This window comes from Loxodonta africana, chromosome 7 (genome assembly GCF_030014295.1).
Source record: "Loxodonta africana isolate mLoxAfr1 chromosome 7, mLoxAfr1.hap2, whole genome shotgun sequence".
Taxonomy (NCBI): domain Eukaryota; kingdom Metazoa; phylum Chordata; class Mammalia; order Proboscidea; family Elephantidae; genus Loxodonta; species Loxodonta africana.
Genome location: NC_087348.1, coordinates 4,684,291 through 4,707,332, shown reverse-complemented (window position 1 = coordinate 4,707,332; position 23,042 = coordinate 4,684,291). Strand labels below are relative to the sequence as shown.

Below are 23,042 nucleotides of genomic sequence, written 5' to 3'. Positions count from 1 at the left end.
GGAGGATGGATAGATGGATGGATGAATTTCTGGGTAGATGGATAATGGATGGGTGGATTTCTGGAAGGAGGACGGATGGATGGATGGGTAGATGGATGATGGATTTTTGAATGGAGAATGGATAGATGGATGGATGAATGATGAAGAAGCTTGTTTCCTCCAGCTGACTGGCCATCACAGCCCTCTCCTCTGAGTCTTCAGCCATCAAAATCCATGGCATTGTCCCCTCCTGCGGCTTATTTCCCCTCCCTGACCCTGGACAGTGCTATGGATCCTGGAGGGCCATTTCGGATTGTCTGCATCTCAGCGCATTCTGGCCCGCACACGGTGGGCGCTCAGGAAATTTACTCTCAATGAATGAACATTTTACGTTCAGGCCTGGTTTGCAGGCTTGCACCCTGGCCGAGCTCAGCGCCTTTCACCAGCTGGAGGCCGTGCCCTGCCACGTGGGCGAAGGGGTGGGTAGGCCAGCAAGCTTGGGGTTCGCACCACAGTCCCTACGTGGGCCCACGTTCCTTCGGAGACCCACACTTTGGCACGCGGCCGAGGCTTCTCGGCGGAGGGGGCGGAGCCGCGGCGCAGGGGCGGGGCCTCGGGCGCCCGCAGCCGGATGTGGCCCCGCCCCCGCCGCGACAGAACCGGAAGTGGAGCCGGGCCTGGGAGAGGCGCGGGGACCGAGGAGCCAGGCCGAGCGGGGCCGGAGCCGACCGAGCTGGGCGGGGTGAGCGCGCGGCCCCCGGGCCGGAGGGAGGGATGGCGGGGGTGCCGGCGCTTCCGCTCCCGAGGCGCCCGCAGGCCCCGAAACGGGAAGGAAGCGGCGGTCGCGGTAGTCTGGCCGCTCTTCCGCTCGCGGTTTCGGGCGCGGGGCGGGGGGCGGGCCGGGCTTCCCCGGCCAGGGTGGGGTCCGAGGAGAGGGTCCGAGAAGCAGAGGAGGGAGGGGGGCCCGGGGGGAAGGGCCAGGGTGTCAGGGGTCTGGGTCCGGGGGGGGGAGGGGCCGGGGTGTCTAAGGGGTCGGGGTCCGAGGGGGTAGGGGTCCGTGGGGGGAGGGGCCGGGGTGTCAGGAGGTATGGGTCCGAGGGGGGAGGGGCCGGGGTGTCAGCGGGTCGGGGTCCGGGGGGGAGGGGGCCAGTGGGGGGAGGGACCGGGGTGTCTAAGGGGTCGGGGGCCGGGGGGGGGCCGGGATGTCTAACGGGTCGGGGTCCGAGGGGGAAGGAGCCGGAGTGTCTGAGGGGTCGGGGTCCGAGGGGAGGGTAGGAGGAGAAGAGGGATCCGATAGGGTGTTCAGAGGAATTGAGAGGGTCTCCGGGGTTGAGGGAGGAACAGAGTCCAAGAAGAAGGGGGTCAAAGTCTGAAGGGAAAGGGGCTGGGTCGGAGGGCGAGGGGCCGGGGTTGGAGGGTGCGAGGCTGGGGTCGCACGGGCTAGGTAGGACGGGCCGGGGTTGGAGGGCGAGGAGCCGGGGTTGGGGGGCGAGGGGCCGGGGTTGGGGGGCGGGGGGCCGGGGTTGGGGGGCGGGGGGCCGGGGTTGGGGGGCGGGGGGCCGGGGTTGGAGGGCGAGGGTGGGGGTCGCGCTGGGAGGCCGCGTGGCGGGGCCGTCCGGATCCGGCTCCTGCCGGCTGCGCACCTGAGCTGAGGTTTTGCAATCAGGTCACTGGAAATGCCAGGACAGGCGCAGCTGCAGCTGGTCGGGGAGGCTCTAAATTTGGAACCGTCCTTCCTTCTGGGTGTGTTGGAAAGCACCATAAAGGTGCTTTTGGGTTTCCACTTCCCTGAATAGTCCAGCGGATGCTTGGGCTGCCCCACGTGAGGGTCTCAGGAGGAGAGGAACAGGGCTTCCTTGGATGGGAATCTGGATGCGTCTGGGCCACTTGGGGAGGAATTCAATTTTCCCCTTCCAGCAGGAGCGCTCCCAGGAATTCTGCTGCTTGTGCAGACGCTCCCTTTGGCTCTGCTTTGACGCAGAGCCATAGTGCCTTGTCATGAGGATTGGCCGCTGGGTCCTTGCCTGCAGTGCAGAGAGAGACTAGCTGCCTGGTGGAGCTGTGCTGGGCTGGGGGCTTCCAAAGCGAGGCCCCGGATGCCCGGCCTCTATGGGCGTGTTTGACCACGGGAGTGAATCACTGGCTCCAGGGCATTTAGTCAGGGCTGTTTGTCTCCCTTGGCTGGAAAAGTACATGCCAGATAGTCAAGGATCCGAAAGAGCCTTAAAGGGGACTCTCAGATATACAGGAATATAGAGCTGTAGGACCCTGATTAGTTTCTGATGGTCATGGTCCCCCATTACTGGCAGTTTACCCCCGTTACTGGCAGTTGACTTTTAGATGAAGCTATTGATGGCTTTTTTTTTTTTTTTTTAATTGATGGACCTATCTTTAAAAGACTTTAAACTGGCTTTGGTCCTTGTCCTGCAGTTGTTGTTGTTGTGTGCCGTCAAGTCGATTCCGACTCATAGTGCGTCTATAAAACCAAAAAAACTGCCTCATAAAGTTTCCTAGTGGCGTAGTGGTTAAGCGCTACAGCTGCTAACCAAAAGGTCAGCAGCTCAAATCCACCAGGCGCTCCTTGGAAACTCTACGGGGCAGTTGTACTCTGTCTTACAGGGTCGCTATGAGTTGGAATCGACTCGACGGCAGTGGGTTTTTGGGTTTGGGTAATCTTTTGGGGAGCAGATCTCTAGGTGCGGAGGCGCTGGAGGCACTGCTGGGTTCGGACAGCTGACCTTTCCATTATCAGCTGAGCACGTTACCACTGTGCCCCCAGGGCTGCTTTTGTCTTGCAGTAGGTGCTCAGAAAGTGCATGGTTGAAGGAGTGAATCACTGTGAGTGCAGGTGACTGCTTTGTGTTGTGACATACCAGTGTCCTGGGGCACCCGGAGCAAGAGCCAGGTATAGCGTGTGCCCACAGGGGTCTTGTCTTTCCCCATTGTCAGTGTCAGCGAGCCCACTCTACCCCGCTGGAGCCTTGCCTTGAGTAAACTGTGAGTAAAGGAAGAGTAAGTATGCTGAGGACAGGGTGGGAGGGCTTCCTTAAGTGAAGTGTGGGCCCTGTGAGAGCCGTTTGGTTACTCAGATGGCTTTCTGTTCTCTGGCTCACTTCTGGGCTGCAGACAGTGAGGTTAATAGCAGGCTGGTTCTGGAAGGAGGTTTCTCTGTCTGCGGCAGTGCACACTGACTTCACACTTTCGTGATCTTCATTTGTGCATGTGGCATTTGTAAGGGAGCTCTGATATTAGTGGTGCTTCATAGAGACACAGCATCAGTATCTTTTTTTTTTAACACTATTTGTTTTTGGTAACAGCTTTCTTGAGATACAATTCACATACCATATAGTTCACCCATTTAAATGTAGAATTCAGAGATGTTTAGTATATTTGCAGAGTTGTGCAGTCGTCACCACAATTAATTTTAGAACATTCTCAGCATCACATAAAGAGACCTTTATCCTTTAGCCATCCTCTCCCAAGCTCTCTCCTGGCCCACCGCCCACCTACCAGCCCTGTGCGACCACCAATCTATTTTCTGTCTCATTTGCCGGTTCAGGACAGCTTATATAAGTGATATCATATGTGATTTCTTTGTGACAGGCTTCTGTCACTCAGCATAATATTTCCAAGATTAATCCATGTCATAGCATGTATCAGTTCATCCTGTTTGTTGCAGAATAATAAATACTCGATTGTGTGGGTATACCACATCACATGTACCCCTTCATCTGTTGGTGGAGACCCTCGTGGTGCAGTGGATAACAGCTGTGGCTGCCAACCAAAGGTCGGCAGTTCGAATCCACCAGGCTTTCCTTGGAAACACTGTGGGGCAGTTTTACTCTGTCCTGTAGGGTGGCTGTGAGCCGGAATTGACAACAGTGGGTTCGGTTTTTTGGGTCATCTCTTGTTGGGCATTGGGGTTATTTTGACTTTTTGCTATTTTTAGTAATGCTGCTGTGACCATTGGTGTACAAGTTGTGTGGACATATGTTTTCATTTCTCTCGAATACATACTTAGGGGTTGTATTGCCAATTCATGTCGTGACTGTATGTGTAGTGGATTGAGGGACTGCCAAACTGGTTTCCAAAGCAGCTGCACCATTTTACATTCCCACCAGCAAAGTATGAGAGTTCGTTTCTTTATATCCTGACTAGTGGCTATTGTCCACCTTTTTTATTTTAGTCATCTCAGAGGTGCCTTGGCAGAAAGCCTGCTCATAAACTTCTGAGAGGTCACAACCACTAAAAACCCTGCGGAGCGCAGTTCTACCCTGACACATACGGGGTCATCGCAGGTTGGAGTCGGCGCAACCACTAAAAACCCTGCGGAGCACAGTTCTACCCTGACACACACGGGATCACCACAGGTTGGAGTCGGCACAACCACTAAAAACCCTGCGGAGCACAGTTCTATCCTGACACACATGGGATCACCACAGGTTGGAGTCGGCACAACCACTAAAAACCCTGCGGAGCACAGTTCTATCCTGACACACACGGGGTCACCACGGGTTGGAGTCGGCACAACCACTAAAAACCCTGCGGAGCACAGTTCTACCCTGACACACACGGGATCACCACAGGTTGGAGTCGGCACAACCACTAAAAACCCTGCGGAGCACAGTTCTATCCTGACACACACGGGGTCACCACGGGTTGGAGTCAGCGCAACCACTAAAAACCATGCGGAGCAGGGTTCTACCCTGACACACATGGGGTCACCACAGGTTGGAGTCGGCGCAACCACTAAAAACCCTGCGGAGCACAGTTCTACCCTGACACACACGGGGTCACCACAGGTTGGAGTCGGCACAACCACTAAAAACCCTGCGGAGCACAGTTCTATCCTGACACACATGGGATCACCACAGGTTGGAGTCGGCACAACCACTAAAAACCCTGCGGAGCACAGTTCTACCCTGACACACATGGGATCACCACAGGTTGGAGTCGGCACAACCACTAAAAACCCTGCGGAGCACAGTTCTATCCTGACACACACGGGGTCACCACGGGTTGGAGTCAGCGCAACCACTAAAAACCATGCGGAGCAGGGTTCTACCCTGACACACATGGGGTCACCACAGGTTGGAGTCGGCGCAACCACTAAAAACCCTGCGGAGCACAGTTCTACCCTGACACACACGGGGTCACCACAGGTTGGAGTCGGCACAACCACTAAAAACCCTGCGGAGCACAGTTCTATCCTGACACACACGGGGTCACCACGGGTTGGAGTCAGCGCAACCACTAAAAACCATGCGGAGCAGGGTTCTACCCTGACACACATGGGGTCACCACAGGTTGGAGTTGGCGCAACCACTAAAAACCCTGCGGAGCACAGTTCTACCTTGACACACACGGGATCACCACAGGTTGGAGTCGGCACAACCACTAAAAACCCTGCGGAGCACAGTTCTACCCTGACACACACGGGGTCACCACGGGTTGGAGTCAGCGCAACCACTAAAAACCATGTGGAGCAGGGTTCTACCCTGACACACATGGGGTCACCACAGGTTGGAGTCGGCGCAACCACTAAAAACCATGTGGAGCACAGTTCCACTCTGACACACACGGGATCACCACAGGTTGGAGTCGGCACAACCACTAAAAACCCTGCGGAGCACAGTTCTATCCTGACACACACGGGATCACCACAGGTTGGAGTCGGCGCAACCACTAAAAACCCTACGGAGCACAGTTCTATCCTGACACACACGGGGTCACCACGGGTTGGAGTCAGCGCAACCACTAAAAACCATGCGGAGCAGGGTTCTACCCTGACACACATGGGGTCACCACAGGTTGGAGTCGGCGCAACCACTAAAAACCATGCGGAGCAGGGTTCTACCCTGACACACATGGGGTCACCACAGGTTGGAGTCGGCGCAACCACTAAAAACCATGTGGAGCACAGTTCCACTCTGACACACACGGGATCACCACAGGTTGGAGTCGGCACAACCACTAAAAACCCTGCGGAGCACAGTTCTATCCTGACACACACGGAATCACCACAGGTTGGAGTCGGCGCAACCACTAAAAACCCTGCGGAGCACAGTTCTATCCTGACACACACGGGGTCACCACGGGTTGGAGTCAGCGCAACCACTAAAAACCATGCGGAGCAGGGTTCTACCCTGACACACATGGGGTCACCACAGGTTGGAGTCGGCGCAACCACTAAAAACCATGCGGAGCAGGGTTCTACCCTGACACACATGGGGTCACCACAGGTTGGAGTCGGCGCAACCACTAAAAACCATGTGGAGCACAGTTCCACTCTGACACACATAGGACCACCACGAGTTGGAGTCGGTGCAACCGTTAAAAGCCCTGTGGAGAAAGGGCCATGTGAACCAGCGACTACATCATCCTGAGACCAGAAGAACTAGATGGTGCCCGGCTATACCCGATGACTGCCCTGAACACAGCGCAGGGAACACAACAGAGAACCCCTGAAGGAGCAGGAGACCAGTGGGATGCACACCCCAAATTCTCGTAAAAAGACCAGACTTAATGGTCTGACTGCGACCGGAAGGACCACAGTGGTCATGGCCCCCAGACCTTCTGTTGCCCCAGGACAGGAACCATTCCCAAAGTCAACTCTTCAGACATGAATTGGACTGGACAATGGGTTGGAGAGGGATGCTGGTGAGGAGTGAGCTTCTTTGATCAGGTGGACACTAGAGACTATGTTGGCATCTCCTGCCTGGAGGGGAGATGAGAGGGTGGAGGGGGTTAGAAGCTGGCGAAATGGACACGGAAATAGAGAGTGGAGGGAGACAGCAGACTGCCTCATTAGGGGGAGAGTAACTGGGAGTGTGTAGCAAGGTGTATATGGGTTTTTGTGTGAGAGACTGACTTGATTTGTAAACTTTCACTTAAAGCACAATAAAAATTAAAAAAAAAAAACAAAAAAAAACCCTGCGGAGCACAGTTCACTCTGACACACACGGGGTCACCACAAGTTGGAGTCGGCACAACCATTAAAAACCCTGCGGAGCACAGTCCACTCTGACACACACGGGGTCACCACGAGTTGGAGTCGGTGCCACAGCAGCTGGTTTTTGGTTTTAGGGGGTGTGAAGTGATACCTCATTGTGGTTTTGATTTCCATCTTCCTAATGATTAACCAGAATGCTCCTTAGAGGCAAGGATGGCAAAACTGCGTTGTACATACTTTGGACATGTTGTCAGGAGGGATCCGTGCCTGGAGAAGGACGTCATGCTTGGTAAAGTACAGCGTCAGCAGAAAAGAGGAAGACCCTCAACGAGGTGGATCGACACAGTGGCTGCAACAGTGAGCTCAAGCATAAGAACGATTGTAAGGATGGCGCCGGACCGGGCAGTGTTTCGTTCTGCATAGGGTCGCTAGGAGTTGGAACCGACCCGACGGCACCTAACGACAGCAAGAACAACAGCAGGATCGACAACTGTGATTTATGTAGAATTCTCACCTTTCGTGCAGGAGACATGAGTTAGATTCTGGCCTGTGCGCCTCACACAGAGCCACCACCCGTGTGTCAGTGGAGGCTGGCTTGTTGCTATGATGCTGAACAGGTTTCAGTGGCGCTTCTAGACTAAGATAGACTAGGAAGGAAGTCCTGGGGCTTCCCAGCCAGTGCATTTCGTGACCTTTTTTTTTAGCCAGAGGTTAGACAGGCCCATAAAACAACAATAATAAACGTAGCTCAGCCACATACACGAGCCTAAATGGGCACACCAGCCCCGGAGCAAGGAGGAGAAGGCAGGAGGGGACTGGAAGGCTGGACGAATGGAAATGGGGAACCTGAGGTTGAGAAGGGGAGAGTGTTGGTGTGTCACAGGGTTGGCATCCAAAGTCACAAAACAGTGTCTGTTAATTAATTAACAAGAAACTGATTTGTTCTGTAAACAATTAAAAAAAAGCCTTGCAATCTGCTACCAAAAATCAGCCAGTGAAAACACAATGGTTCTTCCACAGGTAATCATGGGGATGGTGAGGACCCCGTTGGAAACCTGTTGTCATTGAGTCAGTCAGGACTAGGCAGTGTTTGTTCCGTTGGGCGTGGGGGTTGGTATGAGTTGAGGGCCGACTTGATGGCAGCTGTAAAGATGCCGTGGTGAATGCGTGGCATCTCGTCTAACTAACTTCTCAAGGGGAAGGAAGAATCAAGATCAACAGCCCAAGGCTGATTCCTAGGAGGTAGAGGTCAGACCTACCTCCTCTTGCCAACATTTTTGCCCATTCTGACACCAGCCGCCCGTCCCACTGGACCCTGCTTCTCTGCTGGGTTCGCTAATTCATCGCAGTGGCCCCGAAGAACTCACCATCCTCACAGTTACGGGGTTTATTAGGGAAGGAGCAGGTTACAGTTCAGGATCAGCAAGGACTCAGGGTACAGTTGTATGATCAGGACAGCTGCTTCTCGCCTTCTGCTACCAGGCCCTGCTGGGAGCCTTGTTGGGCAAGTGTTACTTACACCTTGTCATGGATTCAGTTGTGTCCCCCAGAAATGTATGTCAGCTTGGCTAGTCCCTGATTCCTAGTATTGTGTGATTGTCCACCATTTTGTCATCTGATGTAATTGTCCTGTGTGTAGTAAGTCCTACCTCTATGATGTTAATGAGGCAGAATTAGAGGCAGTTACTGGGTGTGTTAATGAGACAGGACTCAATCTACAAGATTAGGTTGTGTCTTAAATCAGTTGTTTTTTTAAATTTTAACAGCTTTATTGAGATATAATTCATATATCATACAGTTTGCCCATTTAAAGTATATGATTCGGTAGTTTTTAGTATATTCATGGATATGTGCAACTCTCACCACAATTTTAGAACATTTTCACCACCTCAAAAAGAAACCCCATACCCTTTGCTACTGCTCTCAATCCTTTCACTCTACCCCCAGCCCTAAGCAGTCAGTGACCTACTTTCTGTCCCTGTAGATTTTTCTTCACTGACTTTTATATGAATGGAGCCATACACTACGTAGACTTTTGGGACTGGCTTCTTCCACATAGCAGTGACAGTTCGTCCAAGCTGTAGCATGTGTTAGTACTTTATTCCTTTCTGCAGTCGGATGTTAGTCCATCATACGGATACGCCACATTTTGCTCATCTGCTTGCCCATTGATGGACATTTAGGTTGCTTCTACATTTTGGCTGTTATAAATAATACTGCTACAAACATTTGTGTACAAGTTTTTGTGTTGACGTATGTCAAATCAGTCTCTTGAGATATAAAAGAGAAAAGTGAGCAGAGAGACATGGGACCTCAGACCACCAAGAAACAAGAGCCAGAAGGATAGTGCGTCCTTTGGACCCCGGGTCCCTGTGATGAGAAGTGCCTAGTCCAGGGGGATATTGATGACAAGGAACTTGCCCCAGAGCCAACAGAGAGAGAAAGCCTCCCCCTGGAGCTGGAGCCCTGAATTTGGACTTCTAGCCTCCTAGGCTGTGAAAGAATAATAGGTTCGTCTTTGTTAAAGCCATCAACTTGTGGTATTTCTGTTCTAGCGGCCCTGGATAACTGAGACACACCTCTTAGCTCCATGAGTTGGCAAGCCCCAGCACAGCTGCCTCGCCCTGGTCTCCTGATCCCTGCCGTCCTGTGCCACCGTGTCTCACTGTCTTCTGTGTTACAGCTCCTCTTTCTCTTCCCTCATGTCCCCTTGAAGCCCAGTAGGATGGTAAAACGGACCCATCTCCTCACCTCATTTGCACGGTCCCACCTCTGCAAGGGTGCCGTGTACCTAATTTACATTGTTAGCAAGCAGCCCAGCCCCCTCGGCGGGCCACAAGCACCTCATTTGTGTAGTCCCACCCAGCCAGTTGGTGGGAGTTGCGAAGACTGTGGCTAGAAGGGCCGTGTTGAGCGATTCAGTGCGCTGCACGGGTAGCAACAATGGTTGATGATGTCGAAGGTCTTTTCATGAGCTTATTGGCTATTCATAGATCTTCGGCAAAACGTCTATTCAGATTCTCAGCCCTTTTTTTAAATGGGGCTATCTGTTTTTTGGTGAGTTGGAAGCGCTCTTCGTATGTTCTAGATAAAAGTTCCTTATCAGATTTATGATGTGCAGACATTTTCTGCCTTTCAGTCTTTTCTTGATGGTGTCCTTAGAAGCACTAAGTTTTCATTTTAATGAAGCCTAACGTATCTGTTTTTCTTTCGGGCCGTATCTAAGGCCAAATTCCAGGTCTCAAATATTTATGCCTGTATTTACTTCTAAGAGTTTAATAGTTTAGGTTCTTAGAGTTGAATTTTGATCCCATTTTGAGTTAATTTTTGTGTGTGGTGTGACGTAGGGGTCCAGAGGCATTATCTCAGGATCCAGAATACTCAAGTTTTTTATTTTCGTGGTTTTTTTTTTTTTAAGCTTAAACTTTTGTGAGGGTGATACATTATTGTGACTTTGGGACAGCCAGCAGCTGCCGTTGGGTAGACGATTATATCACAGATGCCTGCTGGCTGCGTGAGTAACCGCAGTGGTCGGAACGTGCCAAGCAGCCTGCAGACGTGTAGGGTTCCCGCGGGCGACTTAGCGAGGGCGGGAGTGCTGGCTCAGGACGAGGCAGGAGATTGATCACGGGGTGACTGGGACGCTGTCCTGGTTCCAGCGCTCATGGGGCGGCTCGTGAACGTGGCCTGGTCCTCGGAGCGTTTCCTGAGGACCTCGTTCACCTGGTGTGTTGTCGCGTCTGGCTGGGAGGTGTCCAGTGGTACCATCTCTGGCAGAGGCCTGGGAGTTGGTCGCTTGGGCACATTTGGGGAATTGGAGTGTTAGTCTCCCTGTGGTTGCCTTACCCTGTTTGTAGGAATTTAGCCCTCCTTCCCAGAATTGTGACGTGGCTGTGGAGAAGCGGCGGCTCTGGAGAAGCGGCGGCTGGGGAGAAGCCGAGCGCTGTGATCCCTTGGAGGGGCAATGTTTTCTTACATTACTGTTTTTGAAAAACCCACAGTTACAGAATATTTTTTATCAATGCAATAAAATAAAATGACCAAAAATGGAATTTACCAGGATTATAGCAAATAGGAAATTGATGCTAACAATTGAGACAATAGTTTTTGTCTCTTTGCATTAAGAAGCGTCATGCAGTTATAGTTGACCGTTTGAAACTTAACTTCTTCAGCGTTTCATCGTGTCTGAAAGTTAGCTGAGCCTTTTGGTTAGTTCTTTCACGTTTCCTTACAAAACCCGATTAGGCTTCAGAGACTTCAGAGATATTCTAAAAAGATCTCCACCCGTAAGGGCTGGCCCGGCATGCCTGCTAACAGACATCCTTCTGAGCTTCCTGCATTTAATCTTTTTACAGACGGAATCATCCCCAGATGCCTGGCAGTCCCGTGGTGGATGACTGTGTTTTAAACAGAGTTTTGTGAACAGCCTTTCGCCTTCAGCCAGGAAGAAAGGTTTGTGTATCTTGAGCATTCTAATATTTGCTCCCCTTGGGAGATAAGGGTAAATGCCCTTTAACAAGGAAAGGGCGGGCGTTCTCTCCCAGCGCACTTGCAGGGACAGGGACAGTAATTTTCTGGAAGGAAATTTCATTGTTTAAAAAGTAAAAGCTTTTAGTGTTGCCTATAACAGAAGATGGGGGGATTGGGGAAAAAAAGCCTTTCTGTCCTGTCAGAGAAGGCAGTTGGCCTCTTTTCTGCCAGTTCTCTGGAAGGTAGGAAGAGCCCCAAGGTGGTGTGAGGTGCTCTCACCCTGCCCACTAGTGAGAGATTGGGCCCTGCAGCTCTTTCTCTGAGTCTGAAGAAGTCACAAAGACACCTGCCTCCCCCTTGACCTTGGGGTGAGAGTTTGTCTTGCTGGTGGTGCCCCACTGTGGTTGACACCACAGGCAGTTGAGGTGCAGCTGACGGGAACCCCGTCTTCAGGACAGCGCGGTGACCTGCGGCAGGCGGACCCTGGGAGGCAGAGGTGTGGCAGTGGGGTCTGCTGGTTACTGAACTGCCCTGGGGCTGTTTCCTGACTTGTAAAATGAGAATACTGGGACTGGATGACCTGCTTAGACCTCGTTCTGTGGTTCACTTGCTCTTAAATCCTATCTGTAGCAGGTTGTGTTGGGGAAATTCCCGCCCTGATTTTCCTCAGGGACATCTAGAGAGTGGGGAGCCCATTCAAGTGGCCTCAAGGAGGCATTGTTGGTCCTGCCGCACTGGTGGTGGACGGTCCCTGCCCCAGTTATGGTGGCAGTAACCACATCCAAAATTTGAGGGCACCAGCACCCTGATTTGCCCCTTCCTACCACTTTGAACTTGGACTTGAGACCCAGCAGGGCTGGAGGGGGCGAGTGTTTGTGGGAGATTGTCAGGCTAGCTGGAGGGCGTTTACTGCGCCTGATTTCAGGCCACAAAAACCTGGTGTGGCTTTGGTGTGGGCATCTGAGAAAGTGAGTTGACACTTCTTGGTTCAGGCACTGGAACGAGCTTCCTGTCGGCCGAAGTAAAATAACCTGCTTCCTGGCCGCTGCGAGATTTTGTTAGTACTTCTATAGAAAATGAACCGATTCTTCCCATACGTGGTTTTTTTAATCCCTTAAAGATTCAGTTCTAGTTTTGCAGTTACGAACAGAATTATCTGTGTGTGTTAGCAGAAGTGTCATTTTTTCCTGCTGGACTGAATCTCATAGTTTCGTACAGCTGGCACGAAGGAAGAAGAGGGCCCGCCCATTTTCAGGGTGATGTGAGAAAGATTGACACTACATACTGTGTATTTCCCCAAATCGACGGTAAGGCAACCCTCTAGTCAACGACTTGAAACACCGACTGAATTGTCAGGGTCCCAGGCAAGAAGCTCGTTGGTGCATTTCCCCTAAGTGGTTGAAACCCAGATGGGTGCCTTCTTTTTTGGCTTGGAAACAGCGTTGTCCTGAGATGTAGCAGAATAGAGGTGTGTTCCTAATAAGCAAAGTAAGCTCATACGTGACAGTTTGTCTTTCTGTCCAGGAAGTTTTCTCCCTTGAAGCCACAGAGTACTTCCGGGGTGTTTTGATGCCAGTTGACAGCAGTCTTAGAACTGTGACAGTGTTCAGTGTCTTTACTGCTGAGGTTGCCGCTCAGGTGTGGGGACTGTGAGTGACTTGATGCTGTAGCCCCCAGCCCTCCCTGTGTTGTCTGAGGGTTGTGGTCACAGAGCATTTCTGCTTCGACTCCGAAATGGCTTCCCCAAGGTCCCTGAAACCATGGTGCCACTCTTGCAGATGTGGAAAGCCTCTGCGGGCCATGCTGTGTCCATCGCCCAGGACGATGGGGGTGCAGACGACTGGGAAACGGACCCCGATTTTGTGGTATGAGTCGCCAGTCTGTTTTTCAGTTTTCCCTAAAGTAAACTTTTGCTCGATCCGGTGTTGTTGGGTTGGTTGTTTTTCCATCCAGCATGTGGGGTCTACTACTTACTTCTTTCTTTTTTTAGAATGATGTGAGTGAGAAAGAACAGAGATGGGGAGCCAAGACTGTGCAGGGGTCCGGGCACCAGGAGCACATCAAGTAAGAGACTTTGCTGCTGCTTGAATGGAATGTGATGTCCCAAAAGCGTCTACGTGTCTGATTGACCTGTGGCACGCCTTCGTATGTTAGAGCTGCTTCTGATTGTCTTGTTGACCAGACATCTATATAGTAGGTGATATGAGACATGAGGAGCCCTGGTGGCGCAGTGGTTAAGAGCTTGGCTACTAACCAACAGGTCGGCAGTTCGAATCCACCAGCCACTCCTTGGAAACCTTGTGGGGCAGTTCTACTCTGTCCTGTAGGTTGCTGTGAACTGGAATTGACTCGACGGCAATGGGCTTAGTTTTGGTTTGGTACTAGGCATGAGATGTGTGTGTGTGTGTATACACACGTTGCTGGGTGCTATCGAATCAATTCCGACTCATAGTAACCCCATGTGACAGACATACATACATGTGTGTGTATACACGTTGTCGTGTGCCGTCAAGTCGATTCCGACCCACAGCAACCCCGTGTGACAGAGAACCGCCTGATAGGGTTTCCTAGGCTGGAAGCTTTATAGAAGCAGGTTACCAGCTCTTTCTCGTGTGGAGCTGTTAGGGGCGATTGAATGGCCAACCTTTTGGTTATCAGCTGAGCACGTAACTGTTATGCCACCAGGGCTCCTACATACACGTATATGTACGTGCGTATACACGTGTGTGTGTGTATAACCCAAACCCGGAATGTGTATATACATGTACATACATACTAGGTTCCCATCGCAGCTGATTTTTGCATTTATCATTCTGGAATGTCTACTTTTGAATATTGTGGTTTTCATCAAGGAACACAGTTACCTAAGTTCTTCTTTCTACAAGAGGGAGGTTTCTGAAATACGAGCTGTGTTTGAATAATGTGGGTCTTAACTCCTCCCCCTGTTATTTTTATTGTCTGGAAATTATCATGCAGAATTTAATAGCTGGGTACTGAGAGCTGAATTCTAAGCGTTGTGTTCTTACCAGAAGCCCAAAATAGGAAGACCACGTGAAACGTGTTGTTGTTTCTCACATGGCACTCTTGTCAAATCCAGCTCTTGGGTGCTGTTTTTTGTCAGGAAGTATAGATCCTCTCCTTTTTTAGTGGGCTCAGACTTTTATTTTCGGCAGTGCTGTGATTGGAGTTGACCCTCCCGCTCCGTAACTGTGAAGGCATCATCGTGGCCAGGTAGCCTTGTGCTTCGGTGGCTTGAGAAGAGTTCCTCTTACTTGACCCCAGTGTCTTTGCAGTAAAACCAGTTGTCCTTGGCTGGAACTTCTTCAGTAAGGCATTCAAAGCAGAAGGCAGAACCTGCGCTGCGGGATTTTAAACTCCAGTGTTTGTCCCTCTCTGATGCGTACAGCCCCCTCCCGGACACAGAAGCAGCTTGAGAATGTGAAGGGACCCTGGGACCAGCCTGGAGGGCAGGCAGAGATGAGAGCAGGCCCTGGGGGCCTGGTGCAGTCCTGGGGGAGTGACCACAGGGTTAGGCTGACTCCCAAATAGGTCAGCCCTCTGTTCTTTTTCTCGTCTCTTCTGTTCCCATTGGTTTCGAAACACGTTGGGAGGGTGTTTTGGAGAACAAGTGGACGTCTTTGATGCAAACAGCTTCTGGGTTGATTAGAATTCAGAGAGACCATATGGGGATAGAGGGATTTTTGGGGTCCCATGGTCCTTCCTGGATTTTAGGAGTAGTGTTCTTCTCTCCCCCTGCCTGTGAGGGGCAAGTGAATTTTAAAATGCCTGTTTTTATGACCACACTTGTGCCGATGTTGCAGGTATGGGCTGGGGCCCTTCAGTCCCCTTGTGTCTCCTGGGCAGAAAGACCCTGTGGCTTGGTGGCCCTCATGCTTCTGGGTTGCAGAGGGCCCAGCTGGAGAGGGTGGCTGACTTCCGGCCTGCGAGAACTTGACCACACCTTGTGATACGTTTCACTCCCCTCGATTTTCAAATACAAAGTGGCTTTTAGAGTGTAGATACGCATCTTTCCTTTCACCTTCAAGTGTATAAAAAGCTGGAGCATTTCAAGTAAAAGCCAACTCTGAATGGCACGGTCCCGGGGCTCCCGGGTGTCCCTGGTGTCTGAGGTAGGACCTCTGGCTTGTGTTTTCCCCGGGAGGAAGCTCAGCACTAGCTCTCCTGACTCTGAGGCTTCTCTGCGTACCATACAGAGGAAGCTGGCACGCGATGGTTGCCTGTCTAGGGGAGGGCGTGCGTATATTCAGATGGGCATTCTTCCCTCATTGCATTTCCCCGTGACTGTGCACTGCTGATGTGGAAGCTGGCAGAATGCTCAGGAAAGCCTTAAAAAGGGCGTGGAGTTATGGAAGCCTCATACCAAAAAAAAAAAAAATTTTTTTTTTTTTTTTTTTTAAATTCACGCAGACCACGCAACCTGCCCTTCTGGGAGCCCAGGCCTCACACTGATCCTACTGACCGTGTGTGTTTCCTCCCTCCCCTTTAAGCATCCACAAGCTGAGAGAGAATGTTTTTCAAGAGCATCAGACCCTCAAGGAGAAGGAGCTTGAGACCGGACCCAGAGCCTCGCACGGCTACGGAGGGAAGTTTGGTGTGGAGCAAGATAGGATGGACAAGGTGAGTGAGCGCTGCTCACACCAGCTTCCTGGGCTGCTCAGCCACTCAGATGGGGGCCCAGGAGTCACTCCAGCTTTTCCCTGGGCTTAAAAGTCTAGAGTCCGTTCTCGGAGGACCAGGTTTGCCAGAAGTAGCCTTGTTTTGGTTGAACTTCACCAGGAAGGGCTCTGCTTATGGAGATGCTCTTTTGAAACCCTGCCTTTCTGGGCGGCGGGCTGAGGCCGGAGGAGGCTGAGGTGTGGGGTGGGCCGAGGCCGGAGGAGGCTGAGGTGTGGGGTGGGCCGAGGCCGGAGGAGGCCGAGGTGTGGGGTGGGTCGAGGCAGAGATGGGCTTCCGGGGAAGCTTTGTGCTCAGGACACAAGTCTGGGAGGCACCTTGACCACCGATATCCTCGTCTCTACCACGTGTGGTTCTAACCTGCAGCCCAGAGCCTTCCCGTCCCCAGGCAGGAACAAATCCCAGGGCCCCCTTTTTGCCATCACATGTGAAAATCCACCTGGAAGTCTAGCTGGCATCCCACATACGTTCATTGACCTCCAAGAGCGTCCTGGCAGGCAGTGGAGATCAATACTGATGAGGCTGGGGGGCGCCTCTCTGAAAGCTAACAGGCATGCCTCGTGCACGTCTCTGGCAGGATCCAGGCTTCCCAGGAGCCACTAATGGAAGCTGTCGATTGATCCACATTCATCTTGGGCAGCCCTTCTGGCCTTCTCTGCTCAGGGGAAGGGGAATGAATGTTAGCTCTGGAAGGCTGATTATTATTATTTTAATTCCCGGAGAGAGGACAGAGTAGACTGCAGTGTGTTTGCATATTTCCCTGGGAGAACACTTCTCTAAATTCTGCAAACATACTCTGCCTCAGTGGCGTGTGCCTTGATTCTGTGTATAAAAGTGAGCGTCCCAGCCAGTGTCGGGTTCTGGTATGTAATTCCATACCTTCCCCCTCGTGCACGGATCAGGTGCGACATCTGAGCTGGATAGGGGACGCAACATCTCTGTCCCAGTGAGCCCCACTGTGCCCTGTCTGCCAGCAGAGTGGGACATAGGTGGGCCTGTGGGGCACCCACACCATATCCAGGAAGCAGGGGTGGGACATAGGTGGGCCTGTGGGGCACCCGCACCATATCCAGGAAGCAGGGGTGGGGTACAGATGGGCCTGTGGGGCACCCACACCATATCCAGGAAGCAGGGGTGGGGTACAGATGGGTCTGTGGGGCACCCGCACCATATCCAGAGATGGCCAGGAAGTGAGGGTGGGGTGCAGAGTGGCTTGCAGGAAGGGGACACAGACAGCTTGTCATGTCACTGTCATTGCCACAGAGACCCTGGACACTGAGACAGGGAAAGTGGTGGGAATGGTTACTTTGGGATTCTGAAAAAGTCTCTGGTCGCTGTGGGGAGAGCGAGCAAGCAGACAGAAGCCCTGCGTCAGGGCCGTGAAAGCGTCCAGCTGAAAGTAGCCTCTCCCACCCCAGGGAGCCCCCCTCACTGGCGTTGTGGGGTGTTGAAGCAAGAGAGATCTGTCATAGAAACTGGGCCCTGGACTCCGGCTGGGAGAATTGTACCTCAGGGAAAATAATTACCACCCATCAAGGAGGAACTTGATAAATGACTCGTATCATTTCTGACTTCTCTGCCACCACTGCTCAGACCATACTGTGTTGCCTGAGCCTCCTTCAGCCCCCAGCCCGGGCCCTTCCTGGTCTAGGATGCTTTCTGAGGAGTCTCCTCCCCCGTCCCCCTGCTCCAGCCCAGTGAGGGTGTGGCTGCCCCTCCTTGTGCCAGCTCCTTACCCTTGCCTCCCACTGTCACCACCCCTGGTACATTGCACTGCCTTGTCCATTGTTTGAGATTGGTGGCACGATGGTTAAGCACTTGGCTGCTAACCGAGAGTTTGGTGGTTTGAATCCACTCAGTGGTTCTGTGGGAGAAAAGCCCTGGAGATCTGCTCCCATAAAGATTGCAGCCTAGAGAAGCCTCCGGGTCAGTTCTGCTGTGTCACATGGGATCACTGTGAGCTGGAATTGACTGGACGGCACCCAGCGACTGCCACCACCACCTCCAGGCCTGGACTTGCTGAGGGCAGAGGATCATTGTCCCCACCTTGTGCCTGGCCTGGCACGGGGCAGGTGACCGGCCAGTGGTTGGAGCCAGGCTACCCAGGTGATGCCTTAGCAGGACCCACAGGTCTAGAAATGTGCTCTTGCCTCTCCATCTGGGTGAAGCTGGATCCTTACCCTCAACTGATGTACCCAGCAGGGGTGCTGCTCGCGCTCAGTGCCTCCCACGCCCATCCCTCCCCACTGCCTGCCACAGTGTTAGGAAAGACAAACTGCTCACCTGAGCAAGACCAGACAACCCTGTTGTCCGAGATAACCATGATTCCGAACCCAAAGATAAACGGCTTACGTTATGTGTAACTTCTCCTCTCCAGAAATTGAGAAATGTTTGAGATTTGTGTATTCAGACAGAACAAGGGCATGCTTCGAGGTTTAAGACCAGGAAAGGGGTGCATCAGGGTTGTATCCTCTCACCGTACTTACTCAATCTGTATGCGAAGCAAATAATCCAAGAAGCTGAACTATGTGAAGAAGAGAGCTGCATCAGGATGGGAGGAAGACTCATTAACACCTGTGATATGCAGATGACACACCCTTGCTTGCTGAAAGTGAAGAGGACTTGAAGCACTTACTGATGAAGATCAAAGACTGTAGCTCAACATAAAAGAAAACAAAAGTCCTTACAACTGGATCCATAAGCAACACCATGATCAACAGAGAAAAGATTTGATGTTGACAGGGATTTCATTTTACTTGGACCCCCAGTCAACACCCATGGAAGCAGCAGTCAAGAAATCAAAAGACGCACCGCATTGGACATTGGGCAAATCTGCTGCAAAGGACCTCTTTAAAATGTTGAAAAACAAAGATGTCATTTTGAGGACTAAGATGCGCCTGACCCAAGTCATGATGTTTTCAATCGCCTCATATGCATGCAAAAGCTGGACAATGAATAAGGAAGACCAAAGAAGAACTGATGTCTTTGAATTTTGGTGTCGGCAAAGAATACTGAATATACCATGCACTGCCCAAAGAACGAACAAATCTGTCTTGGAAGAAGTGTGGCCAGAATGCTCCTTAGAAGCAAGGATGGCAAGGCTGCGTCTCACATACTTTGGACATGTTGTCAGGAGGGATGAGTCCCTGGAGAAGGACATCATGCTTGGCAGAGTACAGGGTCAGCAGAAAAGAGGAAGACCCTCAACGGGGTGGACTGACACAGTGGCTTCAACAATGGGCTCGACCATAACAACGATTGTGAGTAGTGTTTTGTTTCATTGTACATAGGGTCGCTATGAGTTGAAACCACCTCAGTGGCAATTAACAACAACGTGTTAAGAATGAGCCCTGGTTACACAGTGGTTCAGCACTCAGCTTCTAAATGAAAGGTTGGTTTGAACCCACCCAGTGGTCCTATGGGAGAAAGATCTGCTTCCATAAAGACTACAGCCTAGAAAACCCTATGGGGCAGTTCTCCTCTGTCACATGGTGTCCAAAGAGTTGGAATTGACTTGATGGCACACAGCAACATGTTAAGATTTGAGGACTGTGTGAGAGAGACTTCGGAGTGCCAGCCACAGTGGGGCAGGCAAGCGCGTACTTCACGTGGAGTACGGGCTGGGGAGAGGCTGGAGCTGGGGCGTCCTGTGGGTGTTGTTGTCTGAGCACACGCGCCCTTTGTCCAGGAGTGAGAGGTGACGTGGCCGTGACGCACGCCTCGGTCCTTGTCTCGGCAGCGGGCTGGGAGTAGCATCCGAGCTTGGAGGCTTCAGGACTGTGCTCTGCCCTGTGCTGACTGTCCGATCCGTGAGATCTTGTCAACATGTCGGTGTGCCGTCAGAGGCGGTTTCTGCAGGAAAACGATCCCAGTCAAAGACCTGCAAAATGGCCAAACTCTCACTGTAGCTGTATCTTCAGAAGAGTGGTTTTCTTCCATCTTCTCTGATTCCCAGTCAGGCTGGAGGGTCCCTTCGGTACTGCTGCCTCTCGATGTGGATGTTTTGGGGTACACACTGAGGGTGTGGCTGTGGGCAAGACCCTGCTGGCCGTGGCCGGCGGCCCCTCCACCTTGGCTCAGAGCCTGCAGTTGATGTGGGTGGGCAGCGGTGGACATCAGAACCAGTACGGGAAGAAGGGCAAGTGACAGCGCTTGAAGCATGAAACGAAGTCTGCTGTCGCTGGGCCGTGGGAAGACCCGGCGCCCTCGGAGTTGCCTGCTGACTCTCAGTAACCGTGAACGCAGCAGGTCCCCGAAGTTCTAAACAAACACACAAAGGACATTGGTGGTGCGAGTGAATCCCTTAGGGTACGAGATAGTTACAGCCAGCCCTTCCTGGTGGGGGTGAGACCCTGGGGAAGGAGAAACGATCTGATGCCCCACTGGTCTCCATGGCCTACCCGAGGCCTGTGTCCTTGCAGGAGTCCCCTGGCCGCTCCTCTCTCTGCAGGGAGCCTGGGCTGTGCTGTGCCCAAGTATGGGGATTTCATGAGGCCACGCACAGCCCAGTAGATGCTTGGGAACAGTAAATCCTTCAGGTGTCTCGGGCTACGGGGCCTCTTTCACAACCACTCAACTCTGGTGGAGTGGGAGGAGAAGCCAGAGACAGGGTGACGGGAGTGGGTGTGTCTGTGCTCCAGAAAACTTTAGTTACTAAACCAGGAGGCAGCTGGGTTTGGCCCTTGGGCTGCGCCCCCTCAGTGGGAAGCCCTGGGTTCGCCTTTTGCTTTGCCGTGTGGCACATGTGTGACCTTAGTGGTGCCTGGGCCTGCATCCGTGTCTGACTGCCGGGGGAGATGGACGGAGCCCGGGTCTGCAGAGGGTCCTGGCTCCGGGCCTGACCAGGTATGTGCTCGGCAGACACTGAGTCTGCATCTGTATTGCGTCGAAAACATACGTGTTTCTATTTCAGTCTGTTAGCAACGCGTCCTTGACCTGCTTCTCGGGCAGTGGGGTATTAAAACTCTAATAACTGTATTGCCCTGACTCTCCATGTGAGTGGAATTTATGAACTGTGTTGCATGGAGCTGGGTTGTGCTGTCTGGACGTCTGTGGGCTGTGTAGTCCTTTCTCCACCCCCAGTCGAGTTAGCAGCCCCGCCTTTGGCCAGGCCCTTGGTGTCTGGGAGCCCCAGAGCTCAGAAACCCAGGGAGCCCTGCACCAGGGATGTTGACAGCTATAGGCATGGCACTGCGGTCCTCCCTGGTCGGAGCCCCCATCCAGATGTTTACATGGGGCATGTTTAGTAGATGCACGGCGCTCCCAGGAGGCGTGCACACCCCCCTTCAGTGCTGCACGGGGAAGAGTCGGATGTGCGTGGTGGTCTTACTGGGTCTGTCATGTGTACTTTGACCTCTTCCAGTCAGCTGTTGGCCACGAGTATCAGTCGAAACTCTCCAAGCACTGCTCGCAAGTCGACTCGGTCCGGGGCTTCGGAGGGAAGTTTGGTGTTCAGGTGGACAGAGTTGATCAGGTGAGTGCCGGCACCAGCTCTGGGCAGGTGGTGTGGCCCTTGGGAATAGAGTGTGCCCCCAGAGAAGATACTGCTGACCATGTGACTCTGCGTGGGGGTGGGCAGGGCCGCATGCCAGCACACAGGGCCCCTCCCACTCCTGAGACACTCTGAGATTACTGACAGGGTGAAGAAGCAAGAAAGCCAAGGCGGCGCAGAGGTTAAACCGCCTAGCTGCTAAACAAAAGGTTGGCCATTCAGACCCACCAGACACTCTGCAGGAGAAAGATGTGGCAGTCTGCCCCCATAAAGATTTACAGCCTTGGAAATCCTATGGGATAGTTCTACTCTGTCCCTGTAGGGTCACTATGAGTCGGAATCGACTCAATGGCAGTGGGTTGAAAAAAGCGAGAACTGGGGGCTGCAAGTCCTCTCGCTGTGGCTGCTCTGGTCCTCTGCTCGTCAGACGGGCCAGAGGTCATGCTCCTCCCCATGCCCTCTGGTACCAGGCAGCCTTCGCTTGGTCCACGAATTTGCCAGTGTGGACTCTTTCCACCATTTTCCCTGCTTGTATGTCACTGACTAGTGATGCTCAAAACAAGTGAGGTGGCCTGTGATGCAGGCCCACTCCAGGCTGCAGGTCAGTGTCCAGATGCCATCCAGCCTGCTCTCTGATTCTCTTTGGCTCATGGCCATCTTCACAGTTTTTAGAGCAGTGGTCAAGAGCCTGGCTTTTGCAGTCTGACAGACCCGGGCCCACATTCTGGCTGGGCCGCTTATCAGCCACTGTCCTGGCTTACCCATCTGCAGAGTAGGGTGAACAGCAGAACTCTTAAACCAGACGGTGTGTGCCAGGATGGCAGTTCTTGTTACCAGTATTAACGTTGTTCTTAGAGTAGCCTGTTTGACAAGCAAGTGGTTGTGTGGGCAGTAGGGAATTGTTACATGTTGGCGCTGTGTGGCTACAGTAAACCTGCTGAGCTCACTGCAGCCACAGCGCACTGGGGAGGACAGGCTGCCACAGATGCCACATGGCCTGTGGAGTGCACTGGGGGGACAGGATGCCACGTGGCCTGTGGAGCGCACTGGGGAGACAGGATGCCACGTGGGCTGTGGAGCGCACTGGGGAGACAGGATGCCACGTGGGCTGTGGAGCGCACTGGGGGGACAGGATGCCACGTGGCCTGTGGAGCGCACTGGGGGGACAGGATGCCACGTGGCCTGTGGAGCGCACTGGGGGGACAGGATGCCACGTGGGCTGTGGAGCGCACTGGGGGGATAGGATGCCACGTGGCCTGTGCAGAGTACTGGGGGGAGGATGAGATGCCACGGATGCCATTTGACCTGTGCAGCGCACTGGGCTTCATGTAACAGCTTATGGTGTGTGAATTCAAAACAGCACATCTCGTGACATTGATTTGACCTGCATTTGGCTTAGAACATCAACGATCAAAAGTAACATGGTTTGCAGTTAAGGATTTCCTGCATACTGTG

General features: G+C 52.7%; 1 protein-coding gene across 2 annotated transcripts in view; it reads left to right on the top strand.

Annotated features, from left to right (window-relative positions):
• The first annotated feature begins 657 nt into the window (after positions 1-657).
• CTTN (cortactin) overlaps positions 658-23,042 on the top strand; it is a 42,767-nt gene continuing 20,382 nt past the window's right edge. For both annotated transcript variants that reach the window (XM_064287613.1, XM_064287612.1), the window contains exons 1-6: positions 658-721; positions 11,287-11,383; positions 13,180-13,266; positions 13,392-13,465; positions 15,910-16,039; positions 21,459-21,569. In XM_064287613.1, the coding sequence (XP_064143683.1) occupies positions 13,180-13,266; positions 13,392-13,465; positions 15,910-16,039; positions 21,459-21,569 (402 nt within the window). In that variant the 5' untranslated portion in view covers positions 658-721; positions 11,287-11,383. The remainder of the gene's footprint in view (positions 722-11,286; positions 11,384-13,179; positions 13,267-13,391; positions 13,466-15,909; positions 16,040-21,458; positions 21,570-23,042) is intronic.